The sequence below is a fragment of the Leptonotus elevatus genome, chromosome 13, assembly GCF_054856555.1.
Source record: "Leptonotus elevatus isolate MCC_2025b chromosome 13, RoL_Lele_1.0, whole genome shotgun sequence".
NCBI classification, from domain to species: domain Eukaryota; kingdom Metazoa; phylum Chordata; class Actinopteri; order Syngnathiformes; family Syngnathidae; genus Leptonotus; species Leptonotus elevatus.
Genome location: NC_141251.1, coordinates 7,645,678 through 7,666,162, shown reverse-complemented (window position 1 = coordinate 7,666,162; position 20,485 = coordinate 7,645,678). Strand labels below are relative to the sequence as shown.

General features: G+C 37.2%; 2 protein-coding genes across 2 annotated transcripts in view; both read left to right on the top strand.

Annotated features, from left to right (window-relative positions):
- LOC147163683 (collagen alpha-1(XXV) chain-like) overlaps positions 1-5,567 on the top strand; it is a 36,430-nt gene extending 30,863 nt beyond the window's left edge. Inside the window, exon 3 of the mRNA XM_086092924.1 lies at positions 5,045-5,567. Within this exon, the coding sequence (XP_085949050.1) occupies positions 5,045-5,097 (53 nt within the window). The 3' untranslated portion in view covers positions 5,098-5,567. The remainder of the gene's footprint in view (positions 1-5,044) is intronic.
- Positions 5,568-7,416: 1,849 nt separating this feature from the next.
- The window catches only part of col13a1 (collagen, type XIII, alpha 1), a 39,841-nt gene continuing 26,772 nt past the window's right edge, over positions 7,417-20,485 (top strand). Inside the window, exons 1-9 of the mRNA XM_086092923.1 lie at positions 7,417-7,461; positions 12,519-12,545; positions 14,949-14,999; positions 17,219-17,254; positions 17,481-17,507; positions 17,641-17,667; positions 18,935-18,961; positions 19,045-19,071; positions 19,794-19,820. Coding sequence (XP_085949049.1) covers positions 17,665-17,667; positions 18,935-18,961; positions 19,045-19,071; positions 19,794-19,820 — 84 coding nt within the window. The 5' untranslated portion in view covers positions 7,417-7,461; positions 12,519-12,545; positions 14,949-14,999; ... (1 more) ...; positions 17,481-17,507; positions 17,641-17,664. The remainder of the gene's footprint in view (positions 7,462-12,518; positions 12,546-14,948; positions 15,000-17,218; positions 17,255-17,480; positions 17,508-17,640; positions 17,668-18,934; positions 18,962-19,044; positions 19,072-19,793; positions 19,821-20,485) is intronic.

Below are 20,485 nucleotides of genomic sequence, written 5' to 3'. Positions count from 1 at the left end.
CAAGACAGTTCACAATGTATAAAAGAAAAACCTGAAGAACTCACTGGGGATGAATGCAACCCCACCATTAAGTCAATGAAAGAGTAGCCCGGGCTGCAGGCTCAAAGGTCTTGCAAAAAAACTGACTTTGTGTTTCTAGTGGCTCGGTGAATTAGTGAGTTAGGAAAATGTAACCCAGCATCCTGTGGCACTTGTTTGGCCTAATTATTTAATTAGGGTTAAACTATTGGTTTCCCAGACTTGAAGGAAGTTGTTGCTGCATGAGAACTAAAGTCATACAACGGGGATGACTTGTAGATTGTATAAAACTAAAGACATTAACAGACATTTAGGGACAGATGGCACAAGTAAGTGATGACGTTTATTGTTGTCCTTTTGCATCGCTAACGTATCACACTTTGTAATATTGACAAATGCAGTTTCACGTCGAGTCGTTATCCTTGAGTATGTAATCTGTTCTATTGTGGGATGTTGTTTCTAACCTTTATTATTATTTTAGCCACTTTTTATTCTCCACACTTTTTTGCCATGCAGTAACTCCCACATAATACTTACGATTTACACCATTCAAATTTCAACTTGCGTCAAAAATTCACGCCTCCCCCGGGCATATATTGTCTGATTATTTAAAGCTGCTGTATATAACATTTTGCCCCAAATATCTTTACAATGCCCTTTTTATTTGATTATTTATGACTGAAACATTTGTGTGAAACATGAACATTATTTGTTCAACTTCGTTCATATTTGATGTGAAATCATTTTTTATTTTTAACTCATTCACTGCCATTTACGGCTATAGACGTCAAAAATTCGAATTAGAAATTTTAATCGCCTGACGCCCCTAATTTTTAATAATCTTTTTTTAAATTTAATTGTAATTAATCACATGACTTCAATAGTAAATTCATGATTAATCACAAATTGTATATCTGTTCTAAATGTCCAATAAAACAATTCTAGGTTTTCATACTCTTGTTAACAAAAGTGGAAAAAATGTTAAACTACTAGAAATAGTTTAAATTAATTTTTGACGTCTATAGCCGTCAATGGCAGTGAATGAGTTAATGACACATTCACTCCGGCACAGCAAGACATCCTTCTTATACCATTTCACACAACACTTCAATGACAATAGCAAATCTGCTGTGGCTCATTGGGTAGTACAGCAGAGCTTTGACCAGTAGTAGGGAGGTGAGGGTTCAAATCCCATCTGCTCTTTTTTATTTTATTGTATTTTTTTTTACATTTATCATACAACTCCAATTATTAATTCATAATTTTCATGTAATTTATCTTTCAATTTACTTTATAAAATTTCACAAGCCTTTATTAGCATTCAGCTTTTATTATTAGGATTCAGCTTTCAGCATTCCCATGCAATTTCTCCAGAAAACAAATAAAAATATTGTTCGAAAATCCGCAAATTAATGGATAATATTCCCTAAAGTTTTAAGGAGATTTTTTTGGGGGGGAGAATTGTATATTTGACTACAAAAAGCAATGCAGCCTTTCCATTATGTGGAGACTGCAATGCGAGAATTTGCAGTTAAAGGTTACAATGCAAGTCCTACTCATCGACCTTGATCGTTTTAGGAAGTTTGTTCTCTGTCCAGACCAAATGGAGCTGGTTTTTATCAATGCTCTTCCTCCTCCTTCAAAAGGATTTCAGAGAATAATGAGTTAGTCAGGCTAATAGTGCCTTTTCTGGCAAAGTCACAATGTTGTCTTTGAAGTGATCTACTGAAAAGGCTGCTGTGTAATTACTTAATTGTACATTTAGCAGTCATGCCTTTTGTAGTCTGAACCTTCTTGGGGGGAAAAAAAAAATCTGTCACACGGATTTAGAATCAAAATGAAAACTACAATATGTTTATTATCTGGTTTGTTTTTTTTTTACCCTGCAATCCTGATTTTTTTTTTTTTACAGCAATAACTGGGCTCAAACTTTTTTGCTGATGCAAACACGTTGAAGCTGACCAACTGTGTGCACCCAGGAATGCGTCTGCTAAATATGTAAATTTGCTACACGTTTCACTTTGCAAGTTTTTAGTGGAATAAATGCAAATAGATGAGTTTAGAAAGCGCAATATGATTCATGAATTGTAATGGCTGCCTTAACCGTCTTTAAATAACCCGTCTGAAAAAGGCAGGTGTGTGATGGCAAAATGATATCCCTCAACCATTCAGAAACAAAAATAGTCACAACATATTCAGACACACAATACTGTTTTGTTTTATTTTACAAATGTATACAAAGTTTTAAAAGCAGCCCATTGCTTTTGATCACGTTTAGGCCAGCAAAGTAGACTTTGAACGGCCTTAGTGCATGCCACTGAAATAACACGAGAAGTTTTCAAATGTGCGCTCCATGAACACAAGTGGCCTTGTTGACTTCATAAACTGGCTTGACGAGTTGTCGCTGCCCCAACTGGCAGTAAACATAAAATTCTTCAACTTCCCATATTACATTTCTGTTTGCATGAGCTGAAGAAATGATCAAACAGGTCACCTGTGCGAACCATCATAAGGTCTATTGAGCCAAGCTGTCTGTTCAAGAAGGTAAAGGCCTCACTAAATCCATATAAACAAATCAAAAAAAATAATAATTTTTTTTTAAACTGAGTACTGCAATGAACGCCATTAACACAACTATGTAACACTAGGCAATATCAGTTCAGCTCATCTGACACCTCAAAGGCATCCAAGGAGTGTTCTTCAAGTGTAAACCAAACATCTTGAGTATGTGCTGTTGATACTACTAAGGTATTAATAATACCTTAGGAGATTGAAATCGGCTGAGTGATTCATTTGATTCATGGAGGTGGTTTGGAGCAAGACAGACTGCTGTAATTCGTAATAAAAATGGGGGGGGGGGGGGTATTTCACTTCGGTTGTTATGTTGGTAGGCTATACTGGGTGCGCTGTATGAGCTATGGGCAAAAGAGAGATTTGCAAATTGTGTTATTAGTGCTGTCAAAGTTAAAGTGTTAATTAATCACACAAAAAATATCATCATGCCGAGAATACAACCATCCTTCAAATGCCCCCCCCCCCCCCTCCAGTCCCCCCCCCCCCCTCCAGCACCCCCCAGCCAGAAATTTAGCTCAGGTGAACTGATTTGCCCTTGTACACGGAATACTTGATCACGACATGGGTTCGATTCCCGGGGTGGACGCTGCCAGTTACACACTCACTACATGGTCTAGTTACGTTTTCTAGTAGCTATTATAGCTGGTACTTGATTTTTAAGTACCAGCAAATTAAAACACAAGAATGGGGACAAATAGTTTAAGATTCAGCACAACAACAACACTGAAGTCTAAGCAGACTGGTTTTCACTATTTTTGATCATTGTTCACTAAATATTGTAATTTTTAATTGTGTATGCCTCATGATAAATACATTTTACATTATTTCAGGCTGCTTGTGTTACCAAACTGTTCTTAACAAGTCATGATCATTTTGTTATTGTGAGCAAGAACAAATAATGGATTTTGAATTCTTACATGTCACCGTTTCTACGTTTTCCTGAACTACTTTATAAAAAAAAAAGAAAAAAAAGGGTGAAAATTGAGAGTATACCCACTTCTCCAGGGACCACTACACCACTGGTTGCATGTAAATAAATAAGTAAATAAGTGAAAGCACGAAGCAGGCAAGATTTTAGATGTTAGCGTGCAAGATTTGGTTTCCATTTCCGGGCACATCCAAGCGGTTATGCCCTTACATAAGTGGAAACAACAGGTGTTCGCAATAGTTAGACAGCATTAATCCTGGGAGAGGGCAAACTTAGCATACATGATATGAGTGCAGTCAAACAACATCCTCCAGTGTTATGTGTTTATGGCTTTGCATTTTGTTTCATGTTGTGCCCGCTGCTTGTTGCACACAAAGTTGTTCATCAGGCGCCACGTTCTGTGCTATATTTGAACCCTGTTGTCTTTGGCCTCCCAACGTGCTTTTGGATCAAGATTCTCTGGGTCGAGTCTCCTGGGTGAACGGGCTTAGCCAACAGGATGTGAAGGCAGGCCCCCAGAATGTAGCGGGAATCTTGTGTTGATGTTTGTTTTTACCAGTCTTGCGTTCACTTTTGTTCATCTAGCAACTACATCAGTGGTTCTCAAATGGGGGTATATGAAGGTACATTTAAAAAAGTAACATCCATGAAAAAAATTTTTTTTAAATAACTATAAATGATGTCAATATTTCAGGAAAATCCAAGTTGTCAAAATGAATTTTACATTCAGTTGTCGATTCAGTTTCATCTCCTCAAACCAGAAGGGTTCAACCCAACCTGTCAGGTGCCACCTAGCACAACCTGTCAATCATTTGAAAATTTTATTTAAAATTAAGTTCATGTTTTTTTTAAAGAATAAATCTTAAAGGAGGACACTTTATTTATTTATTTATTTATCTATTTTGATGTCCAACTAGTTCAAGAGAGACCACGATACAAATGATGGCACAGCACTCGGTTATGTCTTTTTCTTTTTTCTTTTTCAACCAAAAATGCTTTGCGCTGGTTGGTGGCTGAAATTTTTTTTTTTCACAGATTGAAAAAAGGTTGAGAAACACTGAACTACATGAATGGCAAGAAAAAGATCGACACATTGATGCGCCTTACATGTCTTTTGGGGGCGGGGTTTAATAAGCCATGGCTTCAACCTGTCACCCATTTTTTCTTTTCGGATGTTGTGATGTAGTAAATGTAAATGAATAACTTTCCCTGATTCAAACCCCTTCTTCCCCTAAAATGTGCCTTTCCTGTTCCCACTTTTTTCTTTATTACATGAAAATGTGAAGATATTGACACAGCTGAGTAACAGATTCCTTTGGAAGAATAATTGCGTTCATATTCATTTTCATGTGATGATGAGAAAGTGAATCCGAATATTTACGAAAAAGCGTTGGCGGCATATATTTTGTACAGCAAAAATCTTGATTACATTGGATGAAAACTAAACAGGTCTCTAATCTGTGAATAAATGGATCACATATCTCAATTCTAAATGTTGTTTTCTCCCTCTTTCTTGTCTTACAGGACCTCCAGTAAGTACACAAGACGCCTTGTGTGATCCATGTGGGGTAAAGTAACTGAATAGCTCTGCATTTGGGTGGGTGTGAAGTGGCTGAATTGACTTTGCAAATTATTATTTGCCTGTTGTAAGTATTTATCACATATTATTAATTGTCTCATTTAAGTCATTGACCATTTTGCAAATCGGATCATCTCTATAATTGTTGACACCTGCCAAAGTTCCATGATAGTTACAGCGGTAGTTGCTGCTTGTGCTCAGTGAGGAAGATAAATGAGCTGGTATGAGTGTGCAGAAAGACATGTTGGTTTCCAGCACAGTCAATGGTTGTTTTTACACGAATCAAGAACAACATTTTAACTTTGTACACGCCCCTGAAATATTTTGGGACTTGGAAATAAATGTACTGTTTAGCTTATAAAGTACATCAGTCTCATATACAGTGGTGCCTTGATTTATGAGATTAATTCCTTCCATGACCATGCTTAAGTACTCAAATCATCTTTCCCCATTGAAATCAATGGAAATGCCATTAAACCGTTCCAGTCCGACATATAACACTATAAAATTCTGTTTTCCAATAAAAAAAATGTTTTAAAAAGTAGTCCACAGTAACATAATTCGGCAAAATGAAAATAATGAAACTGTGCATCATAATTTCATCATTTAATTAATACATTGTGTGGCTTCTCCTAATGTGTATACATTGAATACCAAGGTGCTGTATAATATGTATAGACTCGAAGAAGGCCACATCTGCTAAGTAAGCTACAGCAATGTTAGACGTTTTTTGTAGACGATAAAGAATATATGCATGTTGAGTAGTGTTATATTGTCTTACCTACACTGCTGCACCATTGGTGGTCAAATACCCTGTTGCTTAAAAATTTACAACACTGCATCATCAATGCTAGTTTTATTATCCCATCTACGCCATTTTATAATGTGTATGAGGATTAAGCTAGCAGACCGTGTAAGACGAACGTGTGGTTTTGTTAAATACACAAGATGTAAATCTCTTTGTTTTAAGTTTAGTTTTACAGTAAACTCAAACAGTGAGTAACAACAAAAACCTTGAAGCAAGCACTTGGCATCCGTTTTGAGAACTCTTCATTATCCGTAATAATAATTTAAAAACAATACTGTATGTCACCTTTAAGGCTTTTAACAGTATCGTGTAACGCAAACCCAGAAAATGAGCTTGAGGAAGGGTCGCCATCTTACACGTCAGCGATGTCACATCACGAGGCGGGCACCTCGGCTTTCCGCAATGTGACTGAGTGTGTGATGCATTTTCTTATCAATGTGACCGATGTGTGAATTGATCGTTGTGCAGACTGCGGCAAAGGCCAAGCTAAAATGAACTGTTAGAATGTTTTTTTTTGCCAATAATTTGAGTTGTGGTTGTGAATGAAGAAAGGAATGGGAGAATAAATTCTTCAATCGTCAAGTGGCGACATTGTTATCATTACCGCTCCTCGTTGATCGAGTGGGAGAAATGACAAGAAATTGTATCATGATAACAGAAGGAGTTCTAAGATTTTAGCACCCGCATACGAGCAGAGCAACAATTTTTTTGCAGTAAATGCAGTCAAGAGTTCTAACATGAACACATAAGACGTAATACGTAAGATATGCTCGCGAAATGCTATATTTGTAAGCGAAAACGATATTATAGAGTTCGAGGGAGAACAAATGATGATGGGAAATATTACTTACACAGTCACATTCATGTACACGCACACACTCAGTATGGAGAAGCGGTATGAACTAAGCACTTTATTGTATATTGAACAGTTGTCCCGTTGTAACCTTTCAACACATTTTAATGGAATTACTGTCGAGTTCCTGTTTTGACTTCCCTCCAATTAGCCTTACATCCTTCCCTTAAGACATGTTGGTACAAAAAAGCACTGATTTGTGTTCCGCTGGGAAAGACTAGCCACTCGTCAGTTCAAAATGTTGGAAGCCATTGAAAGCCATTGTATATCGTTTTTTTTTTTTTTTGTCGTTGTATTTGATGGAGGCTACTTTGCGGACGTGGGATGCATTCGCACTGAGTCGGCGAGTTTAGATGAGCTAAGGGCTCACTGCGCAAGGGGGCATGAGGGCAATAAGAATTTTTTTTTGCATGCTTTCATATTTCATCCGAAACCAATCCTTGCATGAGGCTTTGTAATAAAACAAAGTATTCTGTTCTTGAATCAAATCGTAACAGGACAAAATACTGGACTGTTGTCTATATTGCATGTAAGTCTAAGACGGAATATTTTGCATAATGATTTTGAATGTTACACAGTGCATCAAGATATTCTTCATAATGTTTACTTCATCTGTATGATTCACTCTTCCTTTTTTTTGTACCATTTGTATCATTTCTCTCACTCCTTTTCAGGGTCCTCCTGGACGAGCCGGCTTTCCGGTAACATGTCTTTTTTGTTTTTTTTAACATTTGTCTTTGTGTGTCTATATTTGCATGACTGGGTAGCAATCACTTTAGTGGTGATCTCTTCATCCTCCCGCAATTCAAAACTAAAAATAGATGTGCAAGCATTTACATTTTTTTAAAAGATCGTGTGACATCTGCACCTGTAAAACACAAAAACAAAACTCTTCTTTAAGTTTTTTTTCTCAGTGGGAACACAGACACAGTTCTGATGAACATTTTAAATTCTTATCATGTGAAATTAATAACACTTAAAAGAGTACATTCCTACACCCGTAGCTTAGAGAATATAAAAAGAATAATATATATATAAAAAGCTTAAAAAACATGATAAAAAAAAAAAGTGTTACGCCATCCTATTGTGTAAATACTCTAATAACATGTGTCACATTGTTTTGTGGCAAGCAGCAATTTTTTTCTGTTTAACCCTGGAGAACCCAAGAACCCTTTTCTTCTTTGGAAAATTATGAATTATACATTAAATGACTGCTATAAGTTCACTGAACACCAAAATATATGTTTTTTCAATTTTAACCCTTTTTTTTTAACTAGCTAATTTATGAAATTATATATATAAAACATACTCCTAGGCATTCTGCAACATGATATGAAATAGATTAACAAAAAAATAAAAAATTTTACCATCTGATGGTTTGCTGAGAAGATGGTTTTGTTTGGATTGATTTCCAGCTCAACAAAATTGCCATGTTGCCAGCCATCTTGTCACCACCACTCTGGCTCATGTAAGTGCAATATTCATCCACTAGATGACCCCATGCAGGGGTCAGAAGTGGCACTCTGGACTTTTGAAGTTAAATTTGTAAAAAACCATAAAAACAAAAGGTATTTGTTATTTGAGTAGCAGAATTTATAGGTGCCAAATTTGACCCAGTGGGTTCTCCAGGGTAATGTCCTGAAAAGTCCAGTTCAACCTACCTCTAACCGGATAGTTTTACCTCTAATCGGAATGAGCGTGCCCACGGCTGTTTTTGCCACATCTATTTGTGCAATCCGTGTTTCACATGGTGAAAAAAAAATGAAGAAAATTTGACCTCACATGGTGGCAGTGGATTCCAGTGGTGGTGGTGGTGGTGGTGCGAGGGCGTTGCTATGGGTGGGAATCCTCTCAGTTCTTAATGCACGTTAAACGTGGCATATAGTTTATGATGATATTCATTTTCATTAACCAGTTAGGTCTTATGAGTTGACTTTACAGTAAACGCTGTTTTTGTTGCCTTTCTGATTGGTGTAGTGCTTGCTCATGTCGGGACCACTTAGTTTTCCTGTCAAAATGTGTAATAATGTGTGAGTCGCGTGCTTCTACGGACTCCATATATAAAGTGCTTTGAGGAAATTTTGGGATAAATGCTGTCAAATAATAACAACAATTTTGTTTAGGCGCAAAAAAAGCTTGACAACAATGTAATACAAGGAAAATAAATTATTTTATGGCCAACTTATACGTATTGTTGTACGTGTATGTTAAAAATGTTAAGGTCACTCGTAAAAGGTGTCCGTTTGTTGTCATGGAAGGCGTAAACCATGAGTTTAACCCCTTCGGACCTGCATTTTTTCTGCTAGGCAATTTTATTTTAATTTTTTACTGATTTTGACTCTTCCCACATAAGAACAAAATGGAAACATTTTGAGGGGGTTATTTCATGTTTTTATTTGTTATAGCGGACGCCAAGATAGAATGGCTGTAACGTGTTGTAAACTTGCCAAACTTATATGTAACATTTCATAAACATCATGAACTTGCGATTATGATTGGTTAGCTAGGATCCAATCATGAACCAGAAGTGTTGACATCATCCAAATTATGCTTTTATATTGACAACCATATTATGTTATTAGGTCCATTTCATATTTAAGTTCATGAGAATAATCGGGGGAAGCCTTGTTTTGGTACTAACCTAGTTCGTAATTATTGTGCGAAATCTTTAAAATGATCTGTGCCTTCAGATAAATCAATTCAATGAATGATTTAACATAAACATATTTTGAGAAACATTTGTTTTTGTTTTTTCCATAATCACGCAAAGTGTGCTGGCTGGGCGTATTAAAAGTTTACAAAAGGTTACAAACAAAGTTTCATATTCACACACACAAACACACGCACACACGCGCGCATATACATGTATGTGTGTGTGTGGCCCAGTGGTGATGAAATCCATGACTCCACAAAGTCTGAGCACAGTGATGACTTGCCATGCGTGTATGTGACAAACTAAGTTTATTTATAGAGCAACTAATCATAACAGACACACTCCCTCGAATCTTCTTTCTGCATTTGATTGCATTGTTTTGAGCGGCCTGATATCGGTAATAATACATAATAAATATTGTTATGCTGTACATTCAGACAACGATATCCGATGCCTAATATTTCCTGATAATACTTTTTTTTAGTACTTTTTTGAAAATGACAAACTTCATTTGAATCTCATAGTCGTATTAAATACTTTATAGAGGACCAATCTGTGGATTTTTTTGGTAGTCTCATGTTTGCCCAATATCATAGATTAAATCCTCACCTTTGCGCATAGTTTCAAAAAGACCAGCTGTACCCTTTGAAGCAGTTGTCACTATTCCCTCTTGCATATGGACCAAGGTAGATCACAGATCGCATTTTATTTCAACACAGTTTAATTCAAGGCGTCAGATCCACTCCCAGGCAAAAGTGGCAACAATTTAACTGTACGCGGCTAAATAAATTATGCCACTTTAACTATTACACCATGCATGTTAAATAACACATTAAAGATAAATGCGATTGTTGTAATTACAGCAAATCATGCTGGGCAACGCCTCATCTTCTGATTCCACAATCTCTTTTTTTTTTTTGTGGTGCAGTGTGAAGTGCTGATGACACACAAACTACAAATCCCACGATGCAGCACAACAGCTGCCTTATCAAGCGTTAGGCGACACACAGTCATTCCGTAGTGCCGGCCACATGCAGCTTGAACTCAGTGGATCTTTGAGAGCACATATCTGTGTGAGCAGCTGTTCTCTGTGATGAATCCTGTTGCAATGAAGGGAATTGATTCCAGACTCCCCCGCATGGCAAATTAAATATTTGAGATAGCTGTTAAGAACTACGTATTTATCTTTCTTAGTTGTTTTATTGTATTTCCCAGTAGTGGCAGGTAGTTTGTCATTTGGGTCCATATTCACAGCCGCACTCCAGTATAAAAATTGTTGCAACTTGAGTTTTTTTTTTTTTTTCGCACCATGGAGCTGTGTGGTGAATATGCTGGTATTGCATTCATAATAATATTCCGGTTAATTGATTAGCCGAGGTTTAAAAAATATTTTATTTTGAAAAGTGACGGGATTCTCTCTGTTTACAACGTACTCTTGACGCATGTCAAGATGCCAATTATCTCAGTCGCGTAGTGCTGATGCTAATCGACAAATTCGCAAATTGAGTAAAACACAGACATATTTGGAAAGTTTCTTTTCAACGGAGAAAAGGCCCAGTGATGAGACAACACAGGAGCCTATGACCAAGAAGAAAAAGAAAGTTGCACCGTGCATGGACTTACAGCCTACTCCACGGCGAGCGGCTCTTAATTTAGCGGTAATGGTGAGTGAGTTACTCATGGAGTTTAGTTTTGTTCTGCGGTGCCTTGTTATGTTGGCGCATTTAATGAGGGCGCTGCAAATATAATTACATTAAAGTGTGTCTCTACATTTATTGTTATATCTACAAAATACCCCAGTTTTTGTGTTGCTCGTATCATTCATAAGCATGACCATAGTGACCTCGCAATATTAAAGCGTTGTTGTTGCCCTTGTAATGGTGTTTGTGCTGCTAGTACGGGTACATAAAAAGACATAGTGGATTTGCGTTGTGTTGTTCTAGCCTTTTATTAATTTATTAATTTTGTGTAATGTTGCTGGCACTTATCATGAAGGCAATCTGAATATGCATTTACATGTAAAAGAGACACCCCTAAGAAGCTACTTAAAGCTTATTAGATGGGGCGCTCGGACAAGAAACAAGACCATAAAAAACTAAACAAATACAAACAAACATACAAAACATCCTAACCATTCATCAGATATCTGCCACTTATTGTTATGTAGCTCATTCTTACAGGTCTTGAAAGTTTGGACGATATTGATCTAGTTTAGGGACTTTGGATTTGAAGTGAAGGTCTATTAAGCACTACAAATAGCGTTACACTACATTTGTGTTTTACCATCAATATAGAATTCTATGATATCAAAATAGGTTTTCTTAACAACAATTGTTTAGTCAGGCATTTGCAATATGTGTTCCAGGTCCAGAAAGTAAAAACCCTGCCACAGTTTGGCTTTAGCCCCAGGTGCTAGCTAGCAAGTACACTAGCTAGCTCCCCGGGCACTAGTTACCTGGTAGGGAGCTAGCTAGCTAGCACAAGGGGCTAAAGCCAAACTGTGGCAGGGTTTTTACCTTCTGGACCTGGATTTGCCACCTAAGTCTGTATTTAACTGTTATGTGTAAATTCTGTTGACTACACACCTACACACAAATCCATTTGATTGGGCTTTGAGGTAGGAAAAATGTAGAACATTTGCTTAATTGTTATCCAGTAGCGTAGATGTTACCAACATAGCACCCATGCCATCAGTTCGTCCCAAGGACCACATGAGTTTCTAAAAATGCTGTCGCTCATCGATGACTGAACATTGTGATTTTCTAGGAATGATGTCTAATGTGCCATTTCAGAAGTGTGATATCCCTATTAAGCAGTACCCAAGTACTGTAGTTTCAAAAGATACACTCATATTTCAATCAGTTACTCAACATTTTGTATTATTAATAAAACACCCCCATCTTCTTGATTTCAATAGTTTGAACTATTTGACGTTTTGAGCACTTTTAGTAGCGCCTAATTGCAGAAGCCCCCCCAATAGCTTTTCATCCATTACTAGTTTTATGCATGCCCCAAACCCTCTCCATGTGTCTAACACTTGTTCCTCTCTCTTCTGTGTCTTTCTTCACACCTTTTTTTGCATGTGACTGCTGTGTTTGATCCCAGGGATTTAAAGGACACGCAGGGGAGAAGGTAAGTTTAGGCCATTAGATATTTTTGTGGCCGTTGATTGTTAATGATTTACTTGATTTATTTGCTGGCTTGAATTTGACATCCTGCCATCTGCTAAGGGGTCAACTGTCTTTCATTAGCAAAATCTTGAATAACTGAAATAATAAAAGAATAAGTGGCTTGTGACTTGATATGACTTGGTTATTGTTGGTAATGCCGGTTAGAAGTCCATAGCTGAGTGCAGGGCTGCGTCAACAGTTAGCATGTGATTTGTACCAGACATTGACATACATCTGCAGTAAAAAAAAGAAAGACAAAAAAAACATGGGACATATTCTATATATGGTTTCCCACCCTGGTAAGATTACCTGGACTCTTTACATCATCAAATGCTATAGTAACGATCAGTCTCTAAAAGGTCTCTCCAACCAAAAAGAAGAAGCATGTTTGAGACTTGAGAATGTTTGGCCTTATCATGGAAACAACACAGTTGAGTGGTATGACTTTCAAAGTGAAAGTGTCAGCAGAGAAAGACAACCTGCAATACATCGTGCAATTGATTACAAATTGAGAAATCAGGTCCACCTGCAGTACAAAATGTAATTGAGATATTAAAACGAATAGACCACAATTGGCTATTTTATAGGTAGAAAGTTATTGTGATCAGACAAAACTGGAATTTGATGTGATAAACTAATAATTAAGCCTCATGAAATTTAGTTACAGCGGTGAAAGTGTTTGAATACTTCTAACAATGTTTCTTGCAAAAATATTTCAAAGACAGAATGCTTTACATTTTGGAAATAAATGTACAAATGTGAAAGTGTGTGCCTTAAATATCACAACATTTATAAAATGTCAAGCAATAAGGCTGATGTTGTGTTGTGTGATGTTTCCAACTCTAAAAATGTACTGGCTAGGAGGAACTGAACATCTTCTTGAATAGGCATTGTGGCAAATGAATATTTATGGTCATCTCTGGAAAATAATGACATCTTGAAGGCTTCACACTTTGCTCTGAATTTGCAAGCCACAATCTGACATGTCATCAGAAAAGTGCAAGATTTGCCAAAAGGCACTGCCGTATCCCCATGATCCTGTGTTCTTAAAATGAAACCTCAGAAGCTCATTTACATATCAGTCTAACCTTTTTCATTTGGACTATACATAGAGAAATGCCTGTGGATTTTTTTATACCACTAAGAGGGGTGCAATATCCATAATTCCATCTAACTTCCTTCGACGAAGTGTGGCATTCATACGGTTAGCATTTTTGAAAAGATGTTTTCTTAAACCAGTAAATGTTTTTGCAAGTAACCTGACTGGCATTCACCATTTTTTTCTTCATTTTATCGAGTGCGCCCTCCTTATTTGATATTGGACTTGAAGAAGGCCTTTTCTTAGACATTTTTTTAATTATTATTATTGTTTCTTATGCTGCAATTGGCTGGCGAAGAAGAGAAGTTTGAGATGCTGACAGTATCCGCAATAGGCATTAGGCAAGCAAAACATTTAAATATTAATTTTGTTTTTAAATACATTATTTGTGATGTGTCAGGATTACCAGTACACAACTTTTCTTTGTAAGTCAAATAAACCTGGTCTGAGAGTACAAATAAGTTCTAGCCCATGTAGACCTTAGGCATTTTTCTTTTTTTTGGGGGGGGGGGGGGGGTGCATACAGACCAACAACAGATGAATTTCAGCTTTTCCGCGGCTAAAGAAATGTTCATTTTCAAGGAAAACCATCTGCAATTTTGTCCGCTTGTGATTCCATGGGGAGTTTTTTGTATGCAATGTACTTTGTCTAAAAGGTTTCTGGTTTTAGTGATGGGATTGTGACTTTGCCTTGTTAATTTCACTCCATACATCACAGGGCAGAACAGCAAGTTTCAAGTAACCTAAGCTTTTGTACAAGTGTGCCTGTGTTTTATATCTGAACTTGTTTCATTTGCTGGAAGTTGTGGAAAGTAAAAGTGGCCACAGGAAGTTGTTTGGATCTAAGCTAGTCTTGAACATCTATTTTTCCATCCTTACCTAATAGTGCATTTTTGCTTCTGAGTGTTGAAAGTAGACATTTACTTTGAAATATAAAGAGATTTGCATTTGATGGAAGATTATCCTGTGTGACCTCATGGTAGGGTTGACTTTGGAAGGAAAAAAAATATTTGGGAAAGTGCTGTGAAACTGAGTTTAGCCAAATTGATCAGCTGTGCATTAATGTGTGTGTGTGTGTGTGCGTGTGCGTGTGTGTGTGTGTGAACTGCAATCAACTGGTAACCCGTCCACTCCAGGGGTCTTACAATATTAAAAAGTTTTTGTGACATTATAACTTATTATATATAACATTTTGTGACTCTCCTGCTATTGATGTGTATGGTACAGCTTCTCTGTCTTACAGTGTAACTATGTTTTGTCCTTCAGGGAGCCCCAGGAGAACCAGGTCTGTCAATCATTGGACCAAGAGGACCTCCTGTAAGTGCCCTATCTCACTCTATACTGTTGCTGATGCTCATGTGTGTTTCATTCAACAATTTATATAGGTCATGCTGCAAAAAAAGCATCAGGTTCAGAGAGAAAAAAGATTCTGCCCTCCAGTGCCGGAGTGACTGCGAGCGTTCGTGGCAATGGGGGGGGGGGGGGGGGGGGCTGATGCAACGCAAGCCTGCAGTGGACCGGCAACAAATGACTTACCTTAAGTCGAATCTTGCGTTGCATTTTGGCCAACGGTTGAATCTGGTTTGGTTATTATTACACAATTTGGTGTAATAGTCTTCGCAGCAAACTCGGAGCTCCAGGGAGAGCAGGCGATTATGCGTAAAAGTAGGCCGGGCAAAGACCACCTCTTTGGGCTCGCTAGAGTGGAGCCTTGGGCGTAACTTTGCTTATTTGGAGATCCAGATTTAGCAGGCGGGCGTGAGTAAAAGGAGACCTGGCAGAAGAGTTGCTACATTAGCTACAAGTGGAGAACATAGATATATAATAGATAACAGAGCAAGCCGTGTGTTTGGCTCTAAAAGTTCATAATAATAGCAATTTTGATTGGTTAGATATGAAACTATGATATAAGCCACTGGTGTCATATTATAATCGGGGCTTTAACATAGAGACCATTGTGGGACTTTCAGCAAGTTGCCTAACTTCAGAAGTTAGCCCGTCAGCCGTGCTCACCAAATCCAGAGCAATCCAAGAGGAGGGAAGGAGCAGCTTTCCTGATTCTTGTGTTCTGCTTCCTTTCAAATGCAGTAATGCCTGAAAAAATTAAAACCTCATTTTACCGTTCCTGTTTTCAACCCCTCGTTATATAACAAACCAACGGAATGTACTGTAATTTTTGGAAAATAATTGTCATCAGATTAACACGTAATTTATTGCAGATATACAGTTAGTGTGTGCTGGGAAGGCTCGGCTCACACATCAACCCTAACTAGACCAAATAATTTATATTATTTGAATAATTGTCTCTCTTTTAATTCTAGAATGTCTCAAAGTGAAGTAGCTATCACCTCAGACAGAAACACTAACAGCCTTGGACGGTTGTATTGTTTTACCTGGACAAAGGAAGGCCCTTGTATTTCCTTGCATCTGGGTTATGAAAACTCAGGTTTATGTTGGCTGGGCTGGGTTCTTTGTTCAAAACCGGGTGAATGGCCCGCTAATGATAAAATGATTGATAGTAATTACTGACAGTGTGGAAACAGCATAATTATTCAAGAAGTTTGAATGTGTAATTTGGCCATGATTCAAATGAGGCAAAGCAGCAACGAGACCAATCAGGGGTCAATGTCAGTTTTCCAGACCTCTGCTCAAATTCAGTATTCCTGTTGAGATTCAATTATTTTTCCAATGAACTGCACGTTCATTTTGTGGAGTTGTATATAGTAATTAATGACATTACCTTTTTCTCTTCTTCTGAGCAAAACCAAAAGTCAAGACCACGATAAGTTGAGCAGCCATCTGTTTTAGTCATTGCTTCCTTAATACAGTCGAGATCTTTGTGTGCCCACTCTTCCTGGATGGTAATAAGCATCCCTAATGAATAACAGTCTATGAAGGAAGTTCCTCACAGTAGGAGCCACGTCCAGAACATAGAGGGCCAGACATCCAGTAACACTTAGAAGGCGGTTTACCACAGGGATGAGGATATCACGAGGGAATGACAGTTTAGGCAAGTGCATGCTTTAAATGCTAAATGGTCTTTACAAGGCAGTTTGAAATGTGGCTGACTGATAAGTCTGGACCTTGTTTGTGTCCATTTTTTCTCTCTCCATCGTATATGTACTGTGTGCAAAGATCTTTAACCTTTTCATGTATGCAGAGAGTTGTATTTGATATGGATTTTTGTCTGTGTGTTTTTTAACTTCATGTCCATTTGTAACTTAGTAGCATGATTTATTAGTGGGTAGCACAAAACCTATGCATTTAGAATTGCACAGTAAAAGCAAAGGACAACAACAACAACAACAAAAAAGATTGATTGTCTTCTATTTTTTTTAATGAGAAGACTTCTTTCTTTCTTTTCCCGGCGCTGGTATGCGACCCATCGTCTTTCCAAACGCCAGCGCTAGGCTAGCTAGGCTAGGCTAGGCTAGGCTACTTCTTTACACCTGTTCTTTTTTTTTTTTTTATACTTCAGTCATGTATTTCTCTCTTCATTATAATCTAAAATGCCAACTTTTTATTTTTCTCTTCAGGGTCAACCTGGAACAAGAGGATTTCCAGGATTTCCAGTAAGTAGCACACATTTTAAAATCTAATAATAGTGTTAATAGCACAAGATAAATTAAAGTGACTTCAAGATAGTTAACTGCTTCCACATTGCAGTGATCACTAACATTTATTTGGCAGACACGATACACCTTTTTTTTTTTTACATGAATTGTATTTGTTTAATATTTTTCTGGTCATTTTTGCAATGTTATTTATGATGGAAAGCATGTTTTTCTTTTATTCCAGGGTCCAATTGGGCTGGATGGCAAGCATGTGAGTTTCTTTGAAGTCACTTGTGCAAAATTATCTCTATGCTGTGAAAAGATTATTTTATGCAAATGCCCCCATTAGAAAATGTGTTCATTACAATGAAAGGGTCTTAATCCTAAAGTTTCTGTTCCCACAGGGACAGAATGGGCCCAAAGGTGACATGGTAAGCATTCTATAAATCTGTCCCAATACTGTAGTTGAAATGCTATTCCACTATTACTAACAGATAGAAAAGACTAATAATGCAGGACTTAGACCATTGTTTCCCAACATTTATTAAGCCACATCCATTTCACATATCTCACGGCACACCACCAAAAAAAAAAATGTCACAAAGTATAGAATACTGAAATAATGATGAGCTTGTGTTAATACTCACCAATGGACATCGTTTAAAATATGGACCTTTTGAATTGAGCACAAATATACTCACAGGAGGCCATGACTTGTTGTGTTGTATGACCCCTGATGATTTATCATGGCACACTAGGTCAGCGTTACAAATGAGAATCAGTTCTCAATTGCCTTACCTGAATAAATACAGGTTAAGTAAACACTAGTATTTTAGTGTGCCACGACACCCTGGTTGTGAATGACTGGTTTAAAAAGATGGGCGCTCTTAACTGAGACCCAAATGTAAACATGAACAGGAAACAAAAAAGAGGGAAAAAATCAATGAAATGTGAAAAGTGACAAGAAAAAAATATTTAAATGACAAATTTTCCATATTATACACAGACACACATATACAATTTATGAGCATATAATACTGTATATCATTCCAAATGTTATGTAATGTTAGAGTACACATGACAGTTGCGCTTGTATGTTCAAGTCATGCTTTGGACGATTGGCCTTGCTTGATGCTCTGACTTTCATCATAATTACTATTGATTCCAGTAGCGTTTTGCCAGCCACTGAAACTATTACTCATGGGCAGACTTTTTTTTTTTTTTGCACTTAAGTGACCCACTCTGCCGTGCCAAAAGGTTGAATATGGCTAAAATAACATGGAGTGTTGATTATTATGATGATTCTCTCATAATGAGTTCCTATTTAATTGTCTTCTTCTTACGTGACATATATGAGAAGTTAAAGGACATTTGAGAGGTTGTCTGGTTAATATTAGACATACTATTGCTTTCCAAAAGTAGCTTTGGTGCTGTTTAGCCTGCGGGGTCACCCTTATGGATTGTAATAGACGTGTCGCGCCCCGGAACCCCTCCCTGTATTCATTAATCAACCAGTTGCTGCACACTGACAGCTCACACCACAGGGCCTGATGGGAAGTCAAACTGACGAGGTTTGCTTATAACAAGTTCTGTAATTAGATTGGCGCTAATAGAAGGAATTTGTGTCGCGGCTTATTTACCTCATGCTATGATTCAAAACTTTAGTGAAACCAGATTTCATTTGCTGATGTCTTTCAGGGTCAGCGTGGCCCAAAAGGACTCCCTGTAAGTCACTTATGTTTACATTATGATACATCTTTGTTCAGGAATACTACAAGCAAACTAAGCTGTGTTGTTTTCTCACTTAGGGAGAACCAGGACCTAAAGGAGAGAAGGTGAGATTTGTGTGTTCCAACAAGACTAATCAGGTTGTTAGGAAATTATATAGCAAGTTATAACTGAAACAGACCTAATAATAATAATAATAATAATAATTTGTCTCCGGGGAAGGGTTTTATTTTTATTATTATTACAATAATAATAATAATAGCCTGCCCTAGAGACAAATGATGATGAGGATGATTATTATTATTATTATTATTACAGCCTACCCCAGACAAATTAGGATTATTATGGTTATTATTATGATTATTATTTGTCTCTTGGGCAGGGTATTACTATTATTGTTATTGTTATTATTATTATTATTAGTAGTACTAGTACTACTACTACTACTACTACTTAAAAAAAATACTTTACAGGCACATGCAGATCCATCCGCACAAAAAAATATTGGAATCTCCTTGCATGCAAAGAACAGATAAATTGTTTCTGCTGCCCTCAAGTGGTCAAAATAATATCTGCTCGTCAAGGTCGAGCTACTTCAAAGTTACTGTATTTTCCAGTTAAATGAATTAGCTCATTTCCAATAATGTAATTTTGAAAATTAAAACAAATCAAATATAATAGTATGGCTTATACACAGATGTGTAAGTATAGCTGCTGACCAACGTATTCCCCAGATGCACAGAAAGACGAATGAATACATCATTAGTGTGCATTTAAGTGTTGAAGTTGTCGTGATCATATCTGTTCAAACCTTTTCCATTCTCTCCAGGGTGTTTGTGGCGACTACACACATCGGGTAAGAAAGCATCATATTGAAATGTAGGATGGTAAAACAAACATATACAGTAATAATAATGACTTAGAGTCACTGTACATGTAGACTGCTTTATTCCACAGCTGACAATATGACCTCCTTATAAGATGTTTGGTTGTGAACAGAAATGCCAAAGCGGAACATTTATTTTGGAAGAGGAGAAAGTGAACAGAAGCTGGCTATACAAATGACAAGTAGCTCAGTGATGGGTAACATATGCAAGCAGTTTTGCAGTTATTTGGCTCACCATCTCTTGGGTTTGACTACTTGAGAGAAAACAAGGCAATTACCAGCAGTCTGCTGGAACATATGCAGTTGGAGGTGATAAGGCCCTGTGTGAGGCTGTGCCAAGAAAAAGATTTCAGTCAAGAGGGGGTTTTGAGACAGTCAAGTCAGTAAGTGAAATGTTTACTTTTGAAAGTAGTGAGTTCAATGAAATTAATGTGTTTTGCTTTATACCTAAACTGTCAGGACACGAGACAGTTTAGCTACTGGAAATCTGAACACACGTTAACTTTCTTGCTGTCTTTCTTCCTTTGTAACAAAGACAGGCAAAACATACTCACCAGGGAGAAAGTGTACCATTGATGACAACGTCAGGGGTAGTTAACTAGCTCTTACATGTTTCCAAATCTCACACATTATCA